The sequence below is a fragment of the Microtus oregoni genome, unplaced genomic scaffold (assembly GCF_018167655.1).
Source record: "Microtus oregoni isolate MIOR12 unplaced genomic scaffold, Mior012 000017F_ref0000208, whole genome shotgun sequence".
In the NCBI taxonomy this organism is placed as follows: Eukaryota; Metazoa; Chordata; class Mammalia; order Rodentia; family Cricetidae; genus Microtus; species Microtus oregoni.
Window position 1 is genome coordinate 27662066 of NW_024543076.1, and position 24382 is coordinate 27686447.

At 41.3% G+C, this 24382-nt stretch overlaps 1 protein-coding gene across 3 annotated transcripts in view; it reads left to right on the forward strand.

The window, feature by feature from the left end:
* The window catches only part of LOC121458445 (serine/threonine-protein kinase Sgk3), a 113393-nt gene that overhangs the window by 70466 nt on the left and 18545 nt on the right, over positions 1-24382 (forward strand). For all 3 annotated transcript variants that reach the window (XM_041667751.1, XM_041667750.1, XM_041667752.1), the window contains exons 3-10: positions 2268-2351; positions 8292-8364; positions 8904-8979; positions 14730-14817; positions 18583-18632; positions 19439-19496; positions 23493-23576; positions 23675-23806. In XM_041667751.1, coding sequence (XP_041523685.1) covers positions 2268-2351; positions 8292-8364; positions 8904-8979; positions 14730-14817; positions 18583-18632; positions 19439-19496; positions 23493-23576; positions 23675-23806 — 645 coding nt within the window. The remainder of the gene's footprint in view (positions 1-2267; positions 2352-8291; positions 8365-8903; positions 8980-14729; positions 14818-18582; positions 18633-19438; positions 19497-23492; positions 23577-23674; positions 23807-24382) is intronic.

The following is a 24382-nucleotide window of genomic DNA, read 5'->3' on the forward strand; positions in this document are numbered from 1 at the left end:
TATTTTATTGAAAAAAAGGAAAAAAAAGTTTCTGCCTCCTCCCCGCCTCCCATTTCCCTCCCCTTCCTTCCACCCTTCTCCCCCTCCCTCTCCAGTCCAAAGAGCAGTCAGGGTTCCCTGCCCTCTGGAAAGTCCAAGGTCCTCCCCCCTCCGTCCATATCTAGGAAGGTGAACATCCAAACTGGCTAGGCTCCCACAAAGCCAGAACATTAAGTAGGATCAAAACCCCGTGCCATTGTCCTTGGCTTCTCATCAGCCCTCATTGTCCGCCATGTTCAGAGAGTCCGCTTTTATCCCATGCTTTTTCAGTCACAGTCCAGCTGGCCTTGGTGAGCTCCCAATAGATCAGCCCCACTGTCTCAGTGGGTGGGTGCACCCCTCTGGGTCCTGACTTCCTTGCTCATGTTCTCCCTCCTTCTTCTCCTCATTGGGACCTTGGGAGCTCAGTCCAGTGCTCCAGTGTGGGTCTCTGTCTCTATCTCCATCCATCACCAGATGAAGGTTCTATGGTGATATGCAAGATATTCGTCAGTATTGCTATAGGATAGGGTCATTTCAGGTTCCCTATCCTCAGCTGCCCAAGGAACTAACTGGGGACATCGCCTTGGGCTCCTGGGAGCCACTCTAGGTTCAAGTCTCTTGCCAACCCTAAGATGGCTCCCTTAACTAAAAATTGCTTCCGCGCTCCCCTATCCAACCTTCCTTTATCCCAATCGTCCTTTTTCCCCAAGTTCCCCCTATCCTCCCCTTCTCCCTTTTCTCTCCCCATTTCCCCTTACCCCCATCCCACCCCACTCCCAAGATCCCAATTTTCTCCCCGGCAATTTTGTCTACTTCCCATAGCCAAGAGGATAACTATATGTTTTTCCTTGGGTTCATCTTTTTTTTTTAATATTTATTTATTTATTTATTTATTATGTATATAATATTCTTTCTGCGTGTTTGCCTGAAGGCCAGCAGAGGGCACCAGACCTCATTACAGATGGTTGTGAGCCACCATATGGTTGCTGGGAATTGAACTCAGGACCTTTGGAAGAGCAGGCAATGCTCTTAACTGCTGAGCCATCTCTCCAGCCCTTGGGTTCATCTTCTTACTTAGCTTCTTTAGGTTCACCAATTGTAGACTCCGTGACCCTTATTTATGGCTAGAAACCAATTATGAGTGAGTACATCCCATGTTCATCTTTTTGGGTCTGGGTTACCTCACTCAGTATAGTGTTTTCTATTTCCGTCCATTTGCATGCAAAGTTTGAGAAGTCATTGTTTTTTTTACCGCAGCGTAGTACTCTAATGTGTATATATTCCACACTTTCTTCATCCATTCTTCCATTGAAGGGCATCTAGGTTGTTTCCAGGTTCTGGCCCAATGTTGGCTCTCCTGGCGCCGAGCTTGTGCAGTTTTTGATTAAGTAAATCAACTTTTTGACTGACATTTTCTCACATCTAGTAGGGGTTATAATTCTGCTAGCTTCATAGGATTGTTGCTCATGATTAAACGAGGCTGTATATGAAGGCATTAGACACATTTGTACAATGGCATTAGGAAAATGTAAGGATATGATTTTTATTTGAAAACTAGTGTGTCAAAGATGGTCTGGAGGAAAAGAATTAGTAGTAAGTGTTTATGATGGGTCAGGGGTTGCTTTTGAAAACACTTAACATTTCAAGGCCTAGTAAGCTGGTATGAAAATGGCATCGGTTAGGTCTGTAGTTCTTTATTCTTAGGAAAGAGAATATGAGGCAAGAGTGGCAGAGCGTTAGAATTCAGGTAGCTCTGATAGGGAGCACATTCATATATCTATGGTTATTGTGAAAATAACAGAACTTTCGTGACAGGGCAGTGCTGTGTTTTACTGGAGCTACATAGTCAAGTGCTCCTTTCTTGCCTTATTTGTAATGAGGTCTTCAGGATGGAAGACCTTTCAGATTGTAGTTTGCATTATTGTGTGTGTGTGTGTGTGTGTGTGTGTGTGTGTGTGTGTGTGGTGTGTGGTTAAAGCTTGTTACAAAGGAGGCGTTACATAAAATGTAAAATGTGAATGCTAAATTATCCAAGAGTAAAGAGGAGCTAACATTGCTAGGACAACAGCAGAGAAATTGATAAGATGAAACACGTGCTTCACTTGGCATGCTTTTTAATCTTGGATAATCATGCAAACAGACGCCAGTTTCGCAAATATGAAGACAATTTTATGTATTTAAACAGCTAATGGTTTCTTTGCAGTTAAAATTTGTTAAATTGCATCATTTTCTTTTTCTTTCCACAGGTTTATAAGGTTCTAGTGTCTGTGGGGAGAAGCGAGTGGTTTGTCTTCAGGAGATATGCAGAGTTTGACAAACTTTACAATACTGTAAGAGACCACATTATTTATTCTTTCTTTGATTTCTTTTTGGTTTGTTTGTTTTTTGAGACAGAATTTCTCTGTATAACAACTCTGGCTATCCTGGAACTTGCTTTGTAGACCAGGTTGACCTCAGACTCAGAGATCCCCCTGCCTCTGCCTCCCAAATGCTGGCATTAAATGCAGGCGCCATCACCGCCTGAGTAACTACATTTCTGTTTAAAGCTAAACACCTGAGAAAAATCCCATGCACTGAGAAATGTATTTGAATGAGCAAATCAAGACAACTTTCCAATCAAAAAAGGGAAAGAGATTCTTCAAAAGCATCTTAATTTATTGTCTTTATGTGAAATGTGGGAACACAGACAGTTCTACATGAGCAGGGAGAGACGGAGGTGAGGAGCTCAAGGGCATTTCAGGGTCCCATGACGCCAGGCGCCAGTACTTGTGCCAAGTAATGTGGTATCTGTCGAGGCAGTTAAGCCTGAGATCTCGAAGGATCGGCCCACACTCCTCTTCTGTGTCCTTCTTAGAAGTCGTCAGTTCTGGGTTTCAAGTACTAAATGAAATGAGTGTTGCCTTTCCAGCAGTCCAATGGAGTTTGAAGTCTAAGTAACTGAAGCCATTTTTACCCATAATCCAGCTATTAAATAGTTCACAGTCTGGCACCTGTAGTCACACGTGGTTTATAGCGAATGCAGTGAGACACCAAGGCATCAGAGCAGACTCTGCTGGTGCTGACTCTGGTGGAAGATGCTGTCTCAGAAGTCTTAAGATGCTCGAGCCATGTCTCTTGAGTCCGTCACTGCAGAAGCCTGGGTTAGAACAGCTGAGTCCCAAGCTTTGGTTCAGTTACGGAAGACAAACAAGTAAAAAAACAGTTGTGCCTTCAGCTCCATGTGTAAGTTCCTAGCTCTCTCATGCCATAAAAGGTACTGATCTCCCAGTGTATATAATGAGTAGATTGCTAGGCATCTCTAGAAAATTCTCTTTATACTTGGAAAGGTCATTTTTCATTTCTTAATCCTATCTTCTGATCTTAATATGTAAATCTTGGGGCTAGGAAGATAACCCTTTCCCTTGCTGCTCCTGCAAAAGGGTCACAAACACCTGGAACTCCAGTGCCAGGGTTTTCATTGTTCTCTCTGGCCTCCAAGGGCACTGCACACACATTACATGCACACGTGCGCAGACATGAGTATAATTCGAGAAAATATGTAAATCTCTAGGGTTTCATTTGTTAGATTTTTCAAAAATATGTTAAGGAAGTTAAGGTGGTCTCAGCTACAAAACAAACTGTTTCCCAAGTGGACTGAGAAGAACCACAGTGTCTCTCGGTTTTTTTGAGTCTCACCTTATTTAGCATGTCACTGTATATGTCCTAAACAATACTCAAGTGATACACTAATTGAAATGAACTTTAAAAAACCAGTGTTCTACTCCTGCACTGCTGGTGGGAGTGTAAGCTGCTACAGCCCCTTTGGATATCAGTATGGTGATTCCTCAGAAAATTAGGAAACAACCTTCCTCAAGACCCAGCAATACCACTTTTGGGTATATATCCAAAGGATGCTCAATCGTGCCACAAGGACATGTGCTCAACTATGTTCATAGCAGCGTGTCCTGTCTGTTTATGTGACCAGCTGATAAGTCTGCTAAGTGTCTTCCAGTTTATGTGTTTCTTGTGGGGGATACCATTTGTTTTTCCCTCTTTTGGTCTCGGATTTGCTGCCTATAGCATGCAATGATTAATACATTCTTTTATTCTTTGTGTTTCCTATTAATTGCCAGTTAGATTTGTACTTGGTATGCTTGTGGATTTCCTATTGCAAGCTTACAACTTGACTGCCCTTTGTTTAATTTATTTCTATATACAGTAAGTGCTCAGGATAGATAACAAATGGTTCCTCAATAAAAGTCAATTTTCCCTCAAACGAATTTGATAAACAAATGTATTAGATACTAATAAGGAGCAAGCTAGAGTTGAGAATATTGAAACCAAAATTAATTCCCTTTCTCTGGAAAGTGTTAATAATCTGTTGCTGTAGACCACAGAGAGCACATTTCTTCAGAGAAAAGGTGAGTAGCACCTGCAGAGCCTGGTTACCATTTTCCAATCTCAGTGCTTAACGAATATGGTCTTCTTTAACTGCCCAACAAAATCTGGAAGGTGCTCGGTTAGCCTATCCCCATTTTACAAATGGGAAACAAGTCCCAACACAGACCTCTCCAAGGTCACATACTGAACAGTTACTAAACAGTTTCATGGGACAAAATAGGATGGTTAGTCAGTCTGTGGTGTTTTATTCATATATTTTAGTATTTTATATCATGGCATCATACTTAAAATATGTCTTATAAATTTTCCTTAAGATCATATTGTTGTTGAGGGAGCTGCAGGCTGCGTTCCTGCCACCCCAGCTCCCAGATGCCTGGCTAGCTTATGCCCCGAAATAACAACACACAAACTGTATTCTTTTAAACACTGCCTGGCTCATTATATCTAGCCTCTTCTAGGCTAATTCTCACGTATTAATTTAGCCCATTTCTAATAATCTGTGTAACACCACTAGATGCGCTTACCGGGAAAGATTCAGCATGTCTGACCTGGCAGCTTGCTTTATCGCATCTGGCTCTGAGAGGAGCTGCATGATTTCTGAGCTCATTTCCTCTTCCTCCCAGCATTCTGTTCTGTTTACTCCGCCTATCTAAATTCTGCCCTATCAGATGGGCCAAGGCAGTTTCTTTATTAGCCAATGACCTTCCTCCATCATTTCCCCTTTTTCTGTTTAAACAAAAAGGAAAGGCTTTAACTTTAACATAGCAAAATTACATATAACAAAACAGTTATCAAGCAAGAATTACAGTTACAATATTTACATCTACTTTATCTTTTATCATAACTGAGGAAAACTATAACTATCTATACATTCTTTAACTCCATCAAAGACTCCAGAAGGATATAATATAACCTAAGCAAACAAGAAATAAGCAACTTCCAAACTCTAGAAATGACAGAGACATCTCGCTGCCTTGAACAGACACCCAAAGTTCCTCTGTACCGTTGGGGCATCCATTTTCAGCCTACAGGCCCATAGTATCCAGAGACATTTTCATGAAGCAGGAAATTTCAAAGACAGTTCACTAACTATCTGCTGTGTCCTCCAGAATGTCTCGCAGACTCTTTCATGAATCAGAAACCCCGAAAGATCATCTCACCTTTAGGCAAGTTCAGCAGTCCTCTCTCTGAGGGTTCTCTGTGTTCAGTTTATACAATAGTCCAGGCAAGAGTAGTTTCTTGCCCAAATGGCTAACCAACTCCATAAGGAGCCTCTTCGATACCCGTCTTCCTCTTGAAGTAGATTGATGCTACCAGGAGCAGACATGGCTCATTGTCATGAAAAGCCCTAAGTTATTAAAACATTTAAAATGCCATATTCTATAATCTTTGAAAAATATGAAGAATGCCTATCTAAAATATATCTATGCACATCTAGAAAATCTAACATGACTACAAGCTTGACTATTATTAATGATTATCTATTAACAACCTATATACATTACATTTTTACATGAACTACACAATCACAATACCTTAATCAATATCAAAAATACATATACATATAATAAAATTGACCTTAAAATCCATACCAATGCAAATTATTCATATCTATATCATATCTCCCTTTAAATGTAAAAGAACATTTATAAACAATATTTGGGAATATGGGCACAGTTATTTCTCTCCAAACTGCTTCCTGCTGAATGGGGGTGCTGTTATTTAGGTCTTTTATGGTATAACCTGTGTGCTAGGTTCATCTCAGTTGGCAGTTGAGTGAAGTAATTTTTTGAAGGTGTTCACAGCAACCCTTCAGGAGGGCCTGGTCCATCATACCACATTGGGATAGAAGCAATCCACAGTGTCTCATCCTCTGAAAACAAAAGAAGAAACTCCTTTCCAAAGCATCACGTCCTTAGATCCAAATTTTAAAGTCAAGGTATTTTCAAAATATCTATCTTGGATTAGTTCAGTGGCATTTATAAACAAATATCTTTTAGCAGTTGTTGCTCCTTTCTCAACATTCGAACAATTCAAAGAGAGCATAATAGCATACAGTATCAAAATTCTCTGTGTATTTTCCATCTTTGTGCAGCTTTATTTTAACTCTAGTTTGTTTATTTTTACTTTTATTTTTTGAGACAGGTTCTCTGTACATCTTTGTCCTGGAATAACTCTGTAGACCAGTCTGTCCTTGAACTCTCAGCAATCCCTCTGTCTCTGCCTCCCAGGCATTGGGATTAAAGGCTTGTGCTACCACACCTTGAAGTCACAGAGGTCAATCTACCTCTGCCTCCCAAGTGTTGGGATTAAAGGTGTGTACTACCACACCCAACTACTCTCTTTCTTCCTTTTTTTTTACTTTAAGAACTTTAACTTTTAGCTTGCATATATTTTTAACACACTGTAAATCATTTAGAAGTTTTCTTTGTTTTTGACGCTCTTTACTGTATTTCTCTCTGTTTTTCTTACCACATGAGTCTTTAATTTACGGAGCAATATGGGTAAGATTAAAGCCGTGGCTTTGGCAGCTAGATCCAGCCCATTCCTTAGCTTTCCAGCCTCATGGCGGAAGTACTGGTTGTAGCCATGTTTATTGCCACAAGTCTATGGTGTTTCAAGGTCCCTGCCAGCAAGGAAACTGCAGCATTCTGCTCACAGACCACATTCAGTCAGACTACCTGCTTGAGTCTGAGTCAGAGTTTGCCCTGGCAGGACGGCCCAGAAAACCGGCATTTTAAAACAACACAACTTTTTTCCTGCTACGGCTGAAAACAAACAAGCATGAGTTCAGCTTTTCATCAACACCATTTAAGTGTTTCGTAGCAGGACCTCTTAAGAGCTGCAGGGTTTTGTAGTAATTAGGGGCGGCGGGGCTGCGTTCCTAGCACCCCTGGCCGCCTGCTCGGCTAGCTTATGCCCCGAAATAATTACACAGACACTGTATTCTTTTAAACACTGTTTGGCCCATTCTCTTCTAGGCTAATTCTCCCATATTAATTTAGCCCATTTCTAATCATCTGTGTATGGCACCCCAAGGTGCGCTTACCAGGAAGATTCTAGCCTATGTCCATCCTGGGTCGGAGCTTCATCCAGGGAGCGGGGCATGGCGTCTCTCTCAAGCGTCTGTTCCTGAGAGGAGAGCTGTCGAGACTCTGACCTCACTTCCTCTTCCTCCCAGTGTCCTGTTCTGTCTACTCCTTCCACCTATCCTCTAACCAATAAAATGGGCCAAGGCAGTTCCTTTATTAGCCAATGACCTTCCTCCATCAGGGTTTTGCAGCTAAAGCTGAGTCAGGAAGCCTCTATTAGATGAGAGTGCTTACTACTTGCCTCTAGCAGGCAAAGCAGACCCGAGAAATTGCTGCTACCAAGAAAACATGCTTTACTCTTTCCCAAGCTTTCTCAGGCTTTCAGTGGATTCAGTTGTCCACACGTCTGGGCGCCATTTTGTTGTAGGAGCTGCGGGTCTGCATTCCGCCACCCAGCTCCCGCCACCGGCTAGCTTTACCCGAAATAACAACACACAAACTGTATTCTTTTAAACACTTCTTGGCCCATTAGTTTCAGCCTCTTCTCAGCTAACTCTCGTACCTGGACTAGCCCATTTCTAATAATGTGGGTAGCACCCCAAGGTGCGCTTACCGGGAAGATTCTAGCCTACGTCCATCCTGGGTCAGAGCTCCATCGATTGCGTCTGCCCGGGAGAGGGGAGCATGGCCTCTGAGCTCACTTCCTCTTCCTCCCAGCATTCTGTTCTGTTTACTCCACCCACCTATGTTCTAAGCTATGAGGCCAAGCAGTTTGTTTATTACTTAACCAATGAAATCAACAGATTGATATATGACACTCCCACATCAAGCTCACAGAATGCTGTTTTTAAATTTTAGTTGAAGAAACAGTTTCCTGCCATGGCTCTGAAGATTCCTGCCAAGAGAATATTCGGTGATAATTTTGACCCAGGTAAGCAAAAGCTCCGTGGTCTAACTGCTGAGCTCTGGTTGAAGTTTGAAGACATAGGCCATGTGTTCACTGAAGAATATAATTGTTCAGAACTTTCTGCTGTTTGGAGACAGAATCTTGCTATGTAGCCCAGGCTGGCCTCCAGCTAGTGATCCTCCTACCTCAGCCTCAGGCACGCACTGTTACACCTGTTTTGCCCATGAGTGTATGATGTACAGTCTGCGTCACTGCTAAGAAGGTGTGTGTACGGTGTGTTAAGGGTAGATAGCAAATGCCTCTCTGATAAAAGACAACTTTTAGTGTCAAGACTCCTCACTCCTAGAAACATGAGTGCTATGGGCACTATCTCTGCTCTCTGGCCTCTGACAGTGAAACTTCGCAAAACCCTCGTCCAGTTCAGATTACATGTGCGGATCTTAAGTCTGTAAGCATTTACTCCACAGATTACTGCTTTGTGCCTGTGTGTTCTTCCATAAACGTTTCGTGATAATCTCATAGGCTGACGGAAATGTGACTGCTGGTCTGTGTGTCTCTTCCAGATTTTATTAAACAAAGAAGAGCGGGACTAAATGAGTTTATTCAGAACTTGGTCAGGTATCCAGAGCTTTACAACCAGTAAGTACTTTCCCTTTCGTCTAAAGCAGCAGTGGAACCATCTGTGGGCGGTTTATACTTTGTGTGCAGTGTTACTGTGCTCCTGATGCTCTTGCCCGCTTTCCCTGCGTCCCACTCTTTTTCTTCCCCTTTCCTTCCCTTCGCACGTGTGTGCTGTCCTAGCTGGGTTTCTCTTGCCGGGATAGGGCACTGGGACCTAACAACTTGAGGAGGAAAGGTTCTTCAGCTCACAACTCTCGGGTCACCCTCCATCACTGAGGGAAGGCAGGGCAGGAACTGAAGCAGAGGCCCGGGAGGAGCACGACCTACTGGCTTGCTCAGCCTGCTTTCCCATATGCCCAGGAACACCTGGCCAGGAAGCTCCACCCCAGTGAGGTGGGCCCACCCACATTAGTTATTAATGAAGAAAATACATAGCAGACTTTCCTACAGGCAAACATTTGAGAAGGAACTTTCTTGATTGAGAATCCTCTTCACAGATGAATCTGGCTTGTTTCAAGTTGACAAAAATACCAATCAAGGCGTGGGAATTTTAAGGATTACTGTTTAAATAAGTTTGTATTATGTAGTTAAAACCTCTTGCCAATTGTTTAATATTATATTTGTTTCCATCGCTTAGAAAAGGACCCCAGTGTTGGCTACGTTGTGAGGATTAAGCTAAATAAGTGTTAACTGTGTGTTCCAGCAGCATGGGCAGTTCCACTCCCATCCTCCCCAACCTCTGGATCTTACCTTTCTGCTCCCTCTTCTGAGACTGTCTATGAGCCTTGCCTGAGCCCTACAGGAGGCAGGGTGGTAATACTACATCTGTCCCTTTGGGGCTGAGCACTTATTCTCTTTCCTTGGATCACTTGTGACAACAGATGTTTTATATACACATGCACTTTATAAGTAACGGTCTTTCATTCAGGATAGAAGAAACTTCTAGAACCCCATGAACAAATAACAAAGAGGTTTCTTTTAAAAAAATATTTATTTATTTATTATGTATACAATATTCTGTCTGTGTGTATGCCTGCAGGCCAGAAGAGGGCACCAGACCTCATTGCAGATGGTTGTGAGCCACCATGTGGTTGCTGGGAATTGAACTCAGGACCTTTGGAAGAGCAGGCAATGCTCTTACCCTCTGAGCCATTTCTCCAACCCCAACAAAGAGGTTTTAAGTTTAATTTTTAGCTGACATTTTCTTTTCAAAAAATGAGACACTTCGTATTTTCTAGAGCCCATCTTTTGTTAAAAAACAAATTACCTACTTTTTATTTTAATATCAAATTATCTTAAAATACAGCATATGAAAGAGTCAGATGTTAGATAACAAGTGTATCATGAGCATTTACTGCGTGCTTATTGTTGCTGTAGGGAAAACACACTTTAAAATGGCTTCATTATTCCTGGTGACATGCATGTGATCCCTGTACTTGCAAGACAAAGGCATGAGGATAAGAAGTTCAAGATGAATTTGAGCTGTATTTGACCCTGTCACAACTTCTCCTTGGCCCCAAATAGCTTTGTTCTGACAGTGAAAAGTATTTTTTTTTTTTTTGGTTTTTCGAGACAGGGTTTCTCTGTGGTTTTGAAGCCTATCCTGGAACTAGCTCTTGTAGACCAGGCTGGTCTCGAACTCACAGAGATCCGCCTGCCTCTGCCTCCCGAGTGCAAGTATTTTTAAAAAGAACTTCATGAAAATGTGGTTTTAAAACTATTTAACTGGGATCCAGTCTGTTCATGAAAAACGTGGCTTTAAAATTATTTAACTGGGATCCAGTCTGTTTCTCTAGCCTTTGGAGGAAAAAGAGTTTTTAAAAACAAAACGAACAAAAAAATATTGGCTGTAAATAATGGATCCCAAAGCAAAACAGTGACATGTTTGACTAAAGCCTAAACTTGTGAGTAAAACTGAAAACCAAAATACACAAAAATTTGCCTTGATAAAGAATGAGGGATAAACGCACTTACCTGAGAGCGAGCCAATGTGAACACTGTACACTGAAGTAAAAAGGAAACTGGGGGTGTAGAGATGGCTCCGTAGTTAAAGCACTGGCTGTCCTTGCGTCCACACAGTGGCTTGCAACCATCTGTAACTCCAATCTTAGGTGATGTGACGCCCTCTTCTGCATGTGTGTGGTGCGTAGACAAACATGCATAACTGAGCTGGGCACCTTATTTGTATTAATATTATTTGTACTGTGCACAGGCCAGGCATCACTGGTCACTTGGCCCAGGCACCTCTAAAGCCACTCACACACCTCATGTCAATTTCCTTTCTTTTTTCCCCACGACATAACCACAATTCTGTTTTTAAAAACATAGATTAGTGTGCCCTGATGTTAAACTTTTTTTGCTTTGTTTTCCAAGACAGGGTTCCTCTCTGTAACAGCCTGACTATCCTAGAACTCACTTTGTAGACCATGCCGACCTTAAACTTACAGAGATCCTCTTGTCTCTGCCTTCCAAGTGCTGGGATTAAAGGTGTGCACCATAATGCCTGGCCCCAAACTAAATGGTTTTGATTTCAAAATATTGGGGCTAGTTAGATGGCTTAGTAGGTGAAGCCACTTGTCATGCAAGCCAGGCCGCCTGAGTTCCATCCCCAGAACCCACATAAATGTAGAAGGCCTCTGACTTCCACATATGAGCCATGGCACATTCTGTCTCCTCCTCCATATGTACAAATAAGAAATTTTAAAAATACTTCAATCTGCCTTACAAGTCAAAATGCAGCCATGGTGCTAAGCTTCCTTTGGAGCGCTGTCTGCAATGCATGAGAGTTGTGGAGTGAAAAGTTGGAAGCAATGGAGTAACTCTTGGTGCATCTGTGTGACAAGGAACATGTATTTGGTATATCAGTGTGGCAAAAGCATGCATTTGGTACATGTGTATAACAAGGAACATGCATCTGGTGCATCTGTGTGACAAGGAGCATGCATTTGGTTCATCTGTGTGGTAAGAGCATGCATTTGGTGTATCTGTGTGACGAGCATGCATTTGGTACATCTTTGTGACAAGGAACATGCATTTGTGGCAAGAGCATGGTTTTGGTGACTGTAACAAGAGCATACATTTGTTGTATCTGTGTGACAGAAGCATGCATTTGGTGCATCTGTGTGACAAGAGCATGCTTTTGGTGACTATAACAATAGCATGCATTTGATGCATCTGTTTGACAAGAGAATGCTTTTGATGACTATAACAGGAGCATGGATTTGGTGTATATGTGTAACAAGAGCATGCATCTGTGTGGCAAGAGTATGCATTTGGTGTATCTGTGTAACAACAACATGCATCTGTGTGACAGCATGCATTTGGTATATCTGCATTACAAGAGCATGCATTTGGTGCATCTGTGTTACAAGAGCATGCATTTGATGTATCTGCATTACAAGAGCATGCACTTGGTGTATCTGTGTTACAAGAGCATGCATTTGATGTATCTGTGTTACAAGAGCATGCACTTGATGTATCTGTGTTACAAGAGCATGCTTTTGGTGTATCTGCATTACAAGAGCATGCATTTGATGTATCTGTGCTACAAGAGCATGCATTTGGTGCATCTGTGTGACAAGAGCATGCATTTGGTATATCTGTGTTACAAAAGCATACATTGGGCGCATCCATGTGACAAGGAGCATACATCTGTCAAATCTGATTGTTGCAGCCTTTAACACACAGAGAAATGCTTATGAAGTAATTTGAAGTAGGAAACACAAGATAAAAATGTAAGTACAGCACAACCAAAATTGTGCAGAAAAATCAAGCTAATATAAAATGTAAAATTGGAGCTCCCTTTTCCCACGTTGACATTTTTCTAGATTCTCAAAAGTACAGAATTCAGTGGTTTTCAGAATATGCGCAGTGCTGAACACCTGCCATCCGGTCTCCCTCTGCCACTGGAAAGTCCAATCTAGCATTTCCATTGTCCAATCTAGCATTTCCATTGTCCAATCTAGCATTTCCATTGTCTCAGCAAGGAAAACGCTTGATAGCCGTTCCTCTCCTTTCTGTCTAAAGAGCTGTCCGTTCTAGGCATTTCTTTTGAGTGGACCATACAATATGTGTCTTCTTTTTCTTCCTTTGTTTATTCAGTATAATGTTTTGAGATTTATCTCTATTGTAACAGGTCTAAATATTTTATTTCTTATTGCTGAATCCTGTTCAGATACATGGCTTAACCACATTGTGTTTACCCACTTATTAGTTGATGGACATTTTGTGGCATTTCTCCTTTTGTAATATTACAAATAATGCTACTGTGTATATTCCTGTATGAAGTCTGAAGAAATACATATTCTTAGATTTTGCGCATGTAAACCTAAGAGTGGATCATTAAGTAATGATGTTTAACAGTTGTAAATTGCTTCTTTTTAAAAAGTATTTTCTATTTTCGTGATTTTCTACAACAAATATTAATTGTATTGAGTTGTTAAGACCATTCCTGGAGCCGGGAGGTGGTGGCTCACACCTTTAACCCCAACACTCTGGAGGCAGAGGCGGGCAGATCTTTGTGAGTTTGAGGTCAGCCTGTGTTGAAATAACCAGACTAGCTAAGGATAAAACAATTATATTTTATTTATTATAAGGGGAAAACTCACGAAACAGGAAACGAGAACTCCAAGCACAGCAATGTCCCGCGGGGGGGGGGGGGAGGCAGACACGGAGGTGCACACCTTTTTTTACCCTGGGTCCCAGAGAAGCCACGCCTTAACTAAGACCCACCTCTTAAAGATTATTGGTTAACAAGGCTTTTCCCATTAATCCTGGTCTAGAAAGTGAGTTTCAGGATGTCCAGGGCTACACAGAGGAAACCCTGTCTTGAAAAAAACAAAACAAAAAACAAACAAACAAATTCATGGAAATGAAAATCCCGATAGATGTATGAACATCAGGCTAGCAATTTGACCGTTTATTGGGGTTTTCATTGTCCATGAATGGTCTGCTTTAATTTTAGTGCCCCCCCCCACACCCAGCATCAGCTTGAGTCTTTGTACCTGTTTCATTTTACTGTGGAGATCTACTCTAATGTAGCCCTGAATCTTGGGAAAGTCTGCCTCGCATCTGTGGGTGTTAGTGAATACACAGGGGAGCCAGCCATCTCTGCTCACCATCGTGCTGGAGCACCGCAGGCCGCACTCCACGCAGAGTGTTTAGTTCTTCTCATTGCTGGCTGCCAGCTGGTGTTCCCCGTTGGCAGTTACCATAGTTGGCTTACTCTTCCTGGTGGCAGGTGGCCCTTTGCCTCCGTTTGATTATGAGAGAGGTAAGGTTGGAGTAAGCCTCCTGGTTTTTAGATGGGTCTGTGCATGGGGTGTCGTGTTCCCCACTCCTACGCCGTGGCTTTTTTAGAAAGGAAATGTCTGGGTCCAGGAAAAACGTATTCGCGGTTTCTCCAAGTATTGCCACATTTCTTTTCAGGAAGGTTGCTTCATCCTCCAGCTCACCAGCGGCACACGAGCTTGGCCCTTCCCACTCCGGGTGTCATTCCACTGCCCTGATTTTGCTAGTTAATGAATGTGAAGTGCGTCTCAGTAACAGTTTCTATTTGGATTTCCTCTTCTGCGAACCATCTGCTTGTGGCTTCGCCCGCTCCCCTCTTGGGAGCAGAACTTCTTGACTCCTGTTATAATAATGAATAATCCGTTTTGTAGTTTTCTTGTTATAGTTGCTAATATGGTGGTTTCTATTTCCGTTTCCTTTTGGAAGGGAGATGCGCTGCACACATGCTGTTGAAGTAATAAGGTAATCTTTGTTTTCAGCCCAGATGTCAGAGCCTTCCTTCAGATGGACAGCCCCAGACACCAGTCAGATCCATCGGAGGATGAGGATGAAAGAAATGCTCCGAAGGTAGCCACTGCAGAGACGCGGTCTTGTGCGAGACCAGCGTTGTGTGTGTGCTGGGCTTCCTACACTGTGGAACGCCTAGAAACAGTGTTGCACTTTATGTGAGACCAGCGTTGACTGGGAACTAAGTAGCCATGTCTGTGCCCAGCTTCCTGCACTGTGGGATGCCTAGAAACAGTGTTGTGCTATTTACTGAGTATTCCCCTCTTTTATCTTTTCGTTGTCTGCGTGTAGTATTGTATGATTCACGTGTGTGGACATGTGTATAGAAGTGCGTGTGTGTGTGTGTGTGTGTGTGTGTGTGTGTGTGTAGGCCAAGGTTGATATTAGGAATCTTCTGTGGTACTTTTAGCATTTTACTCAGTGAAGCAGGTTCTGCAGTCAGATCTCACCAACATGGCTAGTCTTGCTGGCAGCTTGCTCTGGGGATCCCATCTCCACCATTGAGGCTAGAATTACAGGTGAGCCACCATGCCCACCTGGTATGTATGTGGGTCCTGGGGCTCCAGACTCCAGTCCTCTTGCTTTCTTTAACTACTGAGCCATCTTCCCAGCCCCCGTCACTATCTCTTACAAGATACATAACAAATTATATTTTTATAGTAAAAAGCATAATGCAGGTTGTTCTTAATATTGAAATTAAATAGAACAAACTTCTTTGGGAAACTATTTTTAATATTCTCGTTTGGGTGCTGTGAAGAAAGAAAATTACAAAATATAAATCAGGGATCTGTATGTAATGTAAGTAGAAGTACAAACACTACATGATCTTGGAAAGCAGTTAAGCAATGTACGTCAAATATAAAAACTACTCACTTAGGAATTGATATAGATGGGCTAATCTGTCACAGAGAAAAATCCATGCTTTTTTCAGCATGATGATGCTTGTTCTAATACGTATTTTTAAAGTAAATTTGGCATACTAGTATATGAAATCAATATATAAATGTTTATGCATATTCACATTGAAATATAGAATCTTTATAAAAGATACACAAAAGTGAAATGAAATGTATAAATATTAGCATAATCTGTTGGCAAGGGTATGGATAAAAATCACCTGTCTCCTACTTTCCATGTTTTTCAGTTCTAGGCTTGTGCTCTTAATTAAAGACAAGATATTCAAATAGTTCCTTAAGGAGTAAAGTTCATGTAAACATGACTTTCCAGACTTAGTCTGCTACTTATATAAAAATATGTTGATTTAGATTATTGAAGAATGTGTTTTTCAAGAACTTTTTAATTGCATTTATTTATTTGAGTGTGTATTCATGGGCATGCATGTGTGGGCATGGGTTTGGAGGTCAGAGGACAACCTGTGGGAGTTGCTTTTCTCCTTCCACCAGATGGGTCCCCAGGGAATTAAACTTGTTACAAGGAGAGCAGGCCCTTTGTCCCAGCCGCCCAGCTAGCTTACACCCGAAATAACCACACAGAAACTGTATTAATTAAAACACTGCCTGGCCCATTAGCTCTGACTTCTTATTGGCTAATTGTTACATATAATTTAACCCATTTCTATTAATCTGTGTATCCCCATGTGACTGTGGCTTACTGGAGATTCTAACCGGCATCCGTCTCAGGCAGAAGATCATGGCATTTCTCTCTGCCCTTCTTCCCAGCATTCAGTTCTCTCTTCTCCACCTACCTAAGTTCTGCCTTATCAGGCCCAAAGCAGTTTCTTTATTCATTAACCAATGAAAGCAACACATGAACAGAAGAGCCTCCTACACCACAAACTCAGTTCCTCAGGCTTGGTGGCAGTGCCTTCACCTGCTCTGCTTAGCTACCTCACCAGCCTGATTACTAAGAACTTTTAAATCACCAAATGAAGTTCATAGCTAGAGGAGTTCGTGTAGCTTTCTAGAACTAAAACCCTTAATTTTATTCTTAGGAACAGTGCTTTAACCATTGAGCCATCTCTCTAGTGCCCCTCACCCCCTTCATTTAAGGCAAAAAAAATATAAGTCAAGGGAAATCAATTAACAGAATCTCAATTAGTTGTCAGTAAATCTTACCTTACCATCGGTGCAGTGATGGATATCACCTATTAGCATGATGGGTACAGTGAAACATTGTCTAATTTACATTTGACCATTTCAGGGACATGCTCCTCTAGGAAAAACATTACCAAGTAGTAAATATTAGCTGTGTATTAATATAAATTGGGGATAAATTGTCCATGTTGTTTAACCCACACTTTGTCTTTTTGCATCTATGTAAGAAAAATCCTTCTAAAGGAAGAATGTCAGTGAAAAGAACATAGGCTAAAAGAATCAGTATGTGAATTTATTTTGTAGTTATATTTTAGGATTCTGTAAAACACTATGATTTAATCTGTAAAACACTGTATTATTTGATCCTGCATTTAATCTCATGTTAAATTAAACCAGAGCAAACCTCATTTCACGAACCAGCATATTTACAGATTGATCAGCCTTGAGTTGCACTATTGTGATTCGTGTATTCCTGCCTCTGGGGTTTGAAAATTCATTACGTAGAAGTTTTTCATATCGACATATTAGATAGCAAATGAATTAGGGTTGTAACTTTAAAGTTAGCTTTACTGTTTTTAAATAACAAACCTGCTTCAGAACGTTTGAAGGGTGAGAGGGTTTGCAATTTATTTCTATAAAGTATTATGTTTCCTGGAGATTATAAATCTGAACTTGATTTCAATAAAAAATATGATAAGTTTACATGGAATATTCTTGTAAAGATCTGTGTACTAAACACACATACAAGTCATTTGACTTCCTGAATGTATAAAGAACTTGCAGGTGGATGTATGGGAAGCAGGCTTCATTTGCACTGACTTTTGTGACAGCGTCCTCTGTGGGATGGGCTTGAGACGCAGAGGGAGAATGCACGCCCAGAGGACCTGCCCTGATCCCTTGTACCTCCAGAGAAAACAGGTGCCCCCATGACAGGATCACTAAATCCAGCTTGTGGAATTTTGAGTTGAGTTTTGAGCTCTTGCTGAATTAGGATCTTTTGACGTTAAATTGCTTTATGGCATAGCAGGCAAATAAGGATTCGCTGCTAAGTTGATCCTGGTTTTTAATTTACTAGGTCTAAAATTTTGGAACTACTGTACCTGGGAATCCAATAAAGTCCTGTTGTGTTTACTTTAGAGATAAAATTATCAGGGGCTGAGAGAGAAATCAGCCTGCCAGTGGGTGAACCTGAGTTTGGATCCCTGGTGTCCAGAGGAGAACTGAGTTATGGCGGTGTAGCTCCTGCACCTGGGTGGAGACCCATCCTGGGCCAGCTATTCTGACAGAAATGCCGAGCCCCAGGCTCAGAGATAGACTGTCTTTAAAAAAGGTGTTTAAAAACAAAGGAGGGTACAGTCAGTCTCCTGCCTCCACACCGTACTGAGACTATCTACTATTCACAGCCATCCCTACCATCATTCTGGCTGTAAATGCTTCTTTAATAAATCTGCAAACAATTAGCCATCATCACCGGTATTTAAATGTGGGAGTGATTCCTCTCACGAAAGTGAGTTCAGTGCTTGTCTCTCCTAAGCAACTGTGGTGACTTCCTCCGTTTTCTACCCAGATAAGTGTTGTTTCTGGATTATCTTTTTCCTTGCAACTGCTCTTGAAAGTCACCATGATAAAACAGCTACTTATATTGAGTATATTTCAAGAACTTTAGATTCCTTTAACATGGATTGTCTGTTGTACAGTTATGTACTTTTATGTCAAAGCTTCCATTGACTGATAATGTTTGACACTAATGAGAACACTGTTTTTCCCTTAGACACACTCTACCTCACAGAACATCAACCTGGGACCAACTGGAAATCCTCAGTAGGTTTAACTTATTTCAACTTTTAAGACGTGCTGTTTTGAGGATGTGCATTTGTGTGAAGTTAGAGCATTTTAACGGAGCCTGTGGAGTGTGTCCGTGTGACAGTGAATGTAATGCTGCCGTTTGTTTCAGAGCTCTAGGGAGCCCACTAAAGGCTGTTTACTGTGCGTGTTTGCTTGTGTGCGTGCACACAGTCATGGAATGTCTGTGGAAATCAGAAGACTGCTTGTGGGAGTTGATTTTCTCCTTCTACCGTGTGGGCTCTGGGGTAGAATCCAGGTTGTCGGGCTTGGTGGCATGGAGAATCAGGGACTTACATGGGAAACACTGGAGACTTCTCTCTACCAGAAAGCTTTCTTGGCCTCTTTACTAGGTGCTGGCAACTAGTACCTTGTTTTTCAGAATTACCCAGTACCTAATACTACTCGAACTGATGTAGTTAAGTTTCTTCACCAGTAGCAGTGGTTAGGTTTGTGAGGAATACAACTGTCTTAGAAAGAAGCTCCTTTGAGAGAGATAGCTGTATCTATATATTATAATGCATGTAAAGGTTTGCCTCCTTTTTTCTCTTAGAATAATATGAAGTACCTCTTAGGTGTTTAAAGGGTCTTATCTAGTTTAGTCGGGAAGGAGCTCCTATTGCTCTTAACAAAGGTGATGAACTAGTATAAAAGCTTGAGAAATCTTGCCCATGGATTTTGTCTCCCAAATTAATCTGTTAACTTAATGAGATACAGGAAATGTTTAAATGTTTATATCTTAATTTCTAGAAGACTCATGTTTTTCCATTGTTAATTTCTTTCAGTGCTAAACCAAGTGACTTTGATTTTTTAAAAGTTATTGGAAAGGGCAGCTTTGGCAAGGTAAGGGTTTTGTTTCTTCATGTTCCCATTCTGTGATTAAGCACTTTAATGAGTTTCTGATTTGCATGTTGAGTCATGGGGATTTTTTTGTTTGCAAGATATGGAGTTAATATTAATATCCCTTTTCTGCCAAGCCTTGACAGAATTCTTAAGGAGACAAGGTGTGTGCTGAAGTTCTAAGATGAAGTGTGTTTGTCCAGTATATATTATTGAGAACTTAGTGTGTGTCAGGTGTGTGTCGGGGTTCTGTTGAGAAAACTGACTTAGTGTGGCTGACAGCCTTTTGGGGTGAGTAGTCTATGAAGAAATACGCTCACGTCAGTGTAAATGACAATGGGGCGGTATTGAAATGAAGAAGGCGCATTGACAGGAAACATCCTTTGTTAATGGAGGCTAGAAGGACAATCATACGGGAAACCCTGTGTGAGACCCTGCTTAGTCTGAGCGCATCAGACCCATCACAGAACTGGACAGTGTCCAGCCATGCTGAGAAGGGCCACGTTGCCAGGAAAAGGGTCATAGGTGAATTTATCTGAATCACCAAATATATTCTCTTTTTGCAATTTAAAAATCTGTAGTAAACATGAAGATGTAGTTGTTTAATTATATTTTCTTATCGTTGTAGCTGTTAGGATCGTCCGGTTTTTTGAGTTTCTTTGAGAGCAGAAACTGACCGCACTCTGTTTGTGTTTGTTTGTTCATCTAATGCATAGTGATCACGTGTTATATTCTGGGCTGTGCCCATGTAAGAAGCCGAGAGTGAGAAGTGGGTGAAAATTCTCAGTAATGATAGTTTATCAGAATATTATAGATGATCTGCCATTAAAAACACAAATGTTGACAAACATCAAGGAGTTAGCGCCAGTCAACCTGTACAAGTCAACCCCCGCCTCTCCCCCCCACACACACTCTCCCCCTAAAAACAACAAACCATTAGCTGGATATGCTGGTGCATGCTTATAATCCCAGCTAATTATTAGGGAGGCGGGGGGGGGGGGGGGGTTGTGAGTTCAAAGCCAGCCTGGGCAACATAGCATGATGTCATCTCTGAAACAGCGAAATAAAAATACTGGGATTTTTGTTGTTGTTTTGGAACTCTGCTGATGCCTAGAATCCACAGAATTGGTTCTTGTATATAAAATGAAATGTCAGATACTATTAATCTTTTTCCATGTGGGTATATAGCCGATATTACAGTTTAATGAAACCCTGGACCCAACAACACAGTGATCTGCAAGACCTCCTCCAGCATCTGCCTTGCATTCCTATATGAATAAGTCTGGTTTTAGATGCTATGATTTGTAGTTCTGTCTCCAGACCTGTTTTCTGTTCACCGGTTTGCCTGTGTATCCTGGCACCCGTGCTGCGCTGTCCTGACACTGTGACACTGTAGCCTGATGGCCAGCACAAGGCCATTCCTTCTTCAGGACGATATTCTTAGCCTTTCCCATGTCTGCATACATCTTAACATCATGTCTACTACTCCAAAACATACATGGAATTTAATTTGGATTACATTAAATCTGAGATGAATTTGGGGGGAGAATTAATGTCTTTATGATGGTGTTATATCTATGGACATGGTATAACCTTTTCAATAAATAGACATTTAAAATCTTTTGGACATTTTATAATGTCCTAAATACAATTTTATACCTTATTTATTTAAATTTGTTCTCTGGTGGTTCTTTTTGAACTGTTGAGAACTTGTTAGTCATTGATGCTGAGTGTATTTAGGACCTGCGACACACTGAACAGGAACACATACGCACCAGGAAAGGCATATACATGCATGCTCTAGACATGATTATTTATAAGTAGTTTATCAAGAGTATATGCATTATAATAGAATGCTCTGTGTGATAGCATAGAGCATGAAATCAAGACTGTATTATAGTATAAATATTATGTAGAGTGAAAGAAATGAAAAACATTTTATCTGTATAATTTTAATTGCATAATTTTTAAAAGTGAAACTTACTAGTTATTGCAGGTTAGGACAGTGTGTTCTAACTTTGAGGAGCTGGGGAGAGTCATGACTGTGATTGGGCTAGAGGGGCTTCCGGAGACTCGACTTGTTTTATTTGACCTACGTAGTGTATGTATGTTGATCACTTTATAAAATCTTACCAAGATTTGTGTATTAATACATATAAGCTGTGTTTGATAATAACTTCAGATTCTGTAAAGCAATATAAACACACACATTTCAGTAAATAAAAGTCTAACACACAAAAAAGGAAGCAAAGCAAGCAGGGCCCTAGCCTGTTTGAAAAAAGTGTGAGAGTCAGCTGAACTTGGATGTGGCCCTCTAGTGGGTCTGGCCGCTCTTTCCAGGGTGTGGTATCTGTTCACTTCCCATCTGTTGTCAAATTAGACAGTACACTAAAGGAAGAAAACGTTGTTGGGAGATCAGAGTCTTCTGCGTGCTGGAGTCTGTGATGTATGCTCTAAGAATGCATTTGAGATGAGCCAATGTATCTGAGAAAGAAGGGTCAGGCAGGTGGGAGTTACCAGAAAAAGGGAAAAAATAGAGAAAGGAAGAATGTTTCTCTGCCCAGTGCTGTAGAGAATGTAAAAAATGAGGAATAGCAGTTAGGCAGAGGACATTTCATTTCAAGGTGTTTTGACTCCATCTCTACGATTTACAAACATTTTAAAAATCAGTCGACTTATTTTGGAGAGAACTTTTGGTAGCACGCTTCTCACGCACCTCGTGTAATACGGTACATTTGTCACAACAAAGCACTGTTGGTGCTATATTAACACACGTGCATTGTTTATTCCGAGTTTGTAGCTTTTACCTTCTCTTTTCCACCCAGCTACCACTTGACACTTAGGCTTCATGTCTGCTTGGCTTCTTCTTGGCTTTCAGTTTCTAGACTTCCCTTGCTTTTGATGACCTTGACCGTTTTGAGGTCTGGTGATCTTGTGTGCTGTAGGAAGCCCCTCTGTGGTGCTGCTCTGATGTTTTTCTCATGTTTAGACTGAGATTGTATGTTTGGGTCAGAAGACAATGGAAGTTCTAGAAGTGTGACTACTAGCTCATGTGCTAAGACATCTCAGAATGCCTTGGGACATGTCATTTATTAATTATACAACTTGATTTATAGTGGTCTCAAATACCTTACAGTTATGGTCATGTATCACTTAACGGAAACGTATCTGAATAGATACATCCTAAGTGTTTTTATCGTTTGGAGGACGCCACAAAGTGTGCGCACACAAACTTAGGTATTACAGCCTACTGCAGATCTAGGTCATGCAATGTATACCCTTGTATGCCTGTCAGTCATTGACCAAAACACTGTCACGTGTAGCATGACCTTGACTATGTCTCCCTTTTCTGATACAATACCCTCTGTTTTCTAATGTATACCCACAAGCCAGACCATTATCAAACACAGTGGTCCATGTTATCTCTGACTTCTTGTGAATTCAGAGCCTGCAAGAGAAGCCTTCATAAAGTAGCTGTGCATTTTGGTCACTGAAAAAAATTAACTCCCCCCCCCCGCCCCCCGTAGCCATGAAGTTCATAGCTCCAGTATTTTCTCTTTGTGTATTCACCTGTGCATATCAGGGTGTGTGCATAGTCATCAGAAAGCAAATTGTCGGAGTTCCTTCTTTCTGACCTCAAGCGTCCCAGGAATCAAAGTTGTCATCAGGCCCCGCTTCCGTGTTCTCTAAGCAAACTCTTCAGGGCTCAAGGCTGACACCAACAGAAAGTCCTTGTGTGATGACTAGTAAAAAATCTCATTGCCAATTTATTATGTAACAAATAAATTATTTCAAATAATCAAATAATCAAAACCCTTTTTGTCTTATTAAAATGTCTAAAACAAAGTAGAATTACCAAAGTAAATTCAGCACTGTTCAGTCTTCAAAACAAAACATAGGTTCCTGCGGACTTGCTTTTTCGAAACTGTAAGAACCAGTGTGTGTTGACAGGAATACCTGTAAAGACTTCACCTCTTCAACTGTTTGCAAATCTAACAGGTTCTCCTTGCAAAACGGAAACTGGATGGGAAATTTTATGCCGTCAAGGTGTTACAGAAAAAAATAGTTCTCAACAGGAAAGAGGTAAAATCAAGTAGCTCTTGTTTCTCCTGAGCCTGTTTTCTTTCTCCGCAGTTGTTTTCTGGTATATAATACAAATCGGTATTTTGCTTTCTTTCCAGCAAAAACATATTATGGCTGAACGCAATGTGCTCTTGAAGAATGTAAAACATCCATTTCTGGTTGGATTGCACTATTCTTTCCAAACAACTGAAAAGCTTTATTTTGTTCTGGATTTTGTTAATGGAGGGGAGGTGAGTTTTATAATTAGCTGTCTCATACAGACAATGGCTAGAGAAAAAACATAGCATGAAATCTGAAAGGTTCTTATGTAACCTTTGAGCTGACAGCGCTTTATCAACAGCTGTTTGTAGCATGGAAGCAGCTTTCTACAGACCACATGCCGTGCAGGACACAGAGACTACAGGCACCGTGTGTGGGTGCATCATTAAAACTGGAGCTCAGGAATGCAAACTGCGATGTTAGCATAAGACACGATGTGTAATCTAGATAAGGGCTGCTTCAACCGCTGCCTGTAAATGGTAGCTCGACGCGTTACTTTCTAAAGGGATCAAACGGTTAATCAGTGAGGTGACCTCCGCATAGTGAGGTGATCAGTGAGGTGATCCGCCAGCGTGGGAACGGCTTCATGTTGTGTTGTTTCAATGTGTTAAAGATTCTGGCAAGATCTCTCTCAGAGAAGATATTATTGTTGTTCGAAACAGGGTTTCCCTGTGTAGTCCTGGCTGTCCTGGAACTCACTTGTAGATCATATTGGCCTGGAACTGAGAGAGATCCCCACCGGTCTCTGCCTCCCAAGTACTGGGATC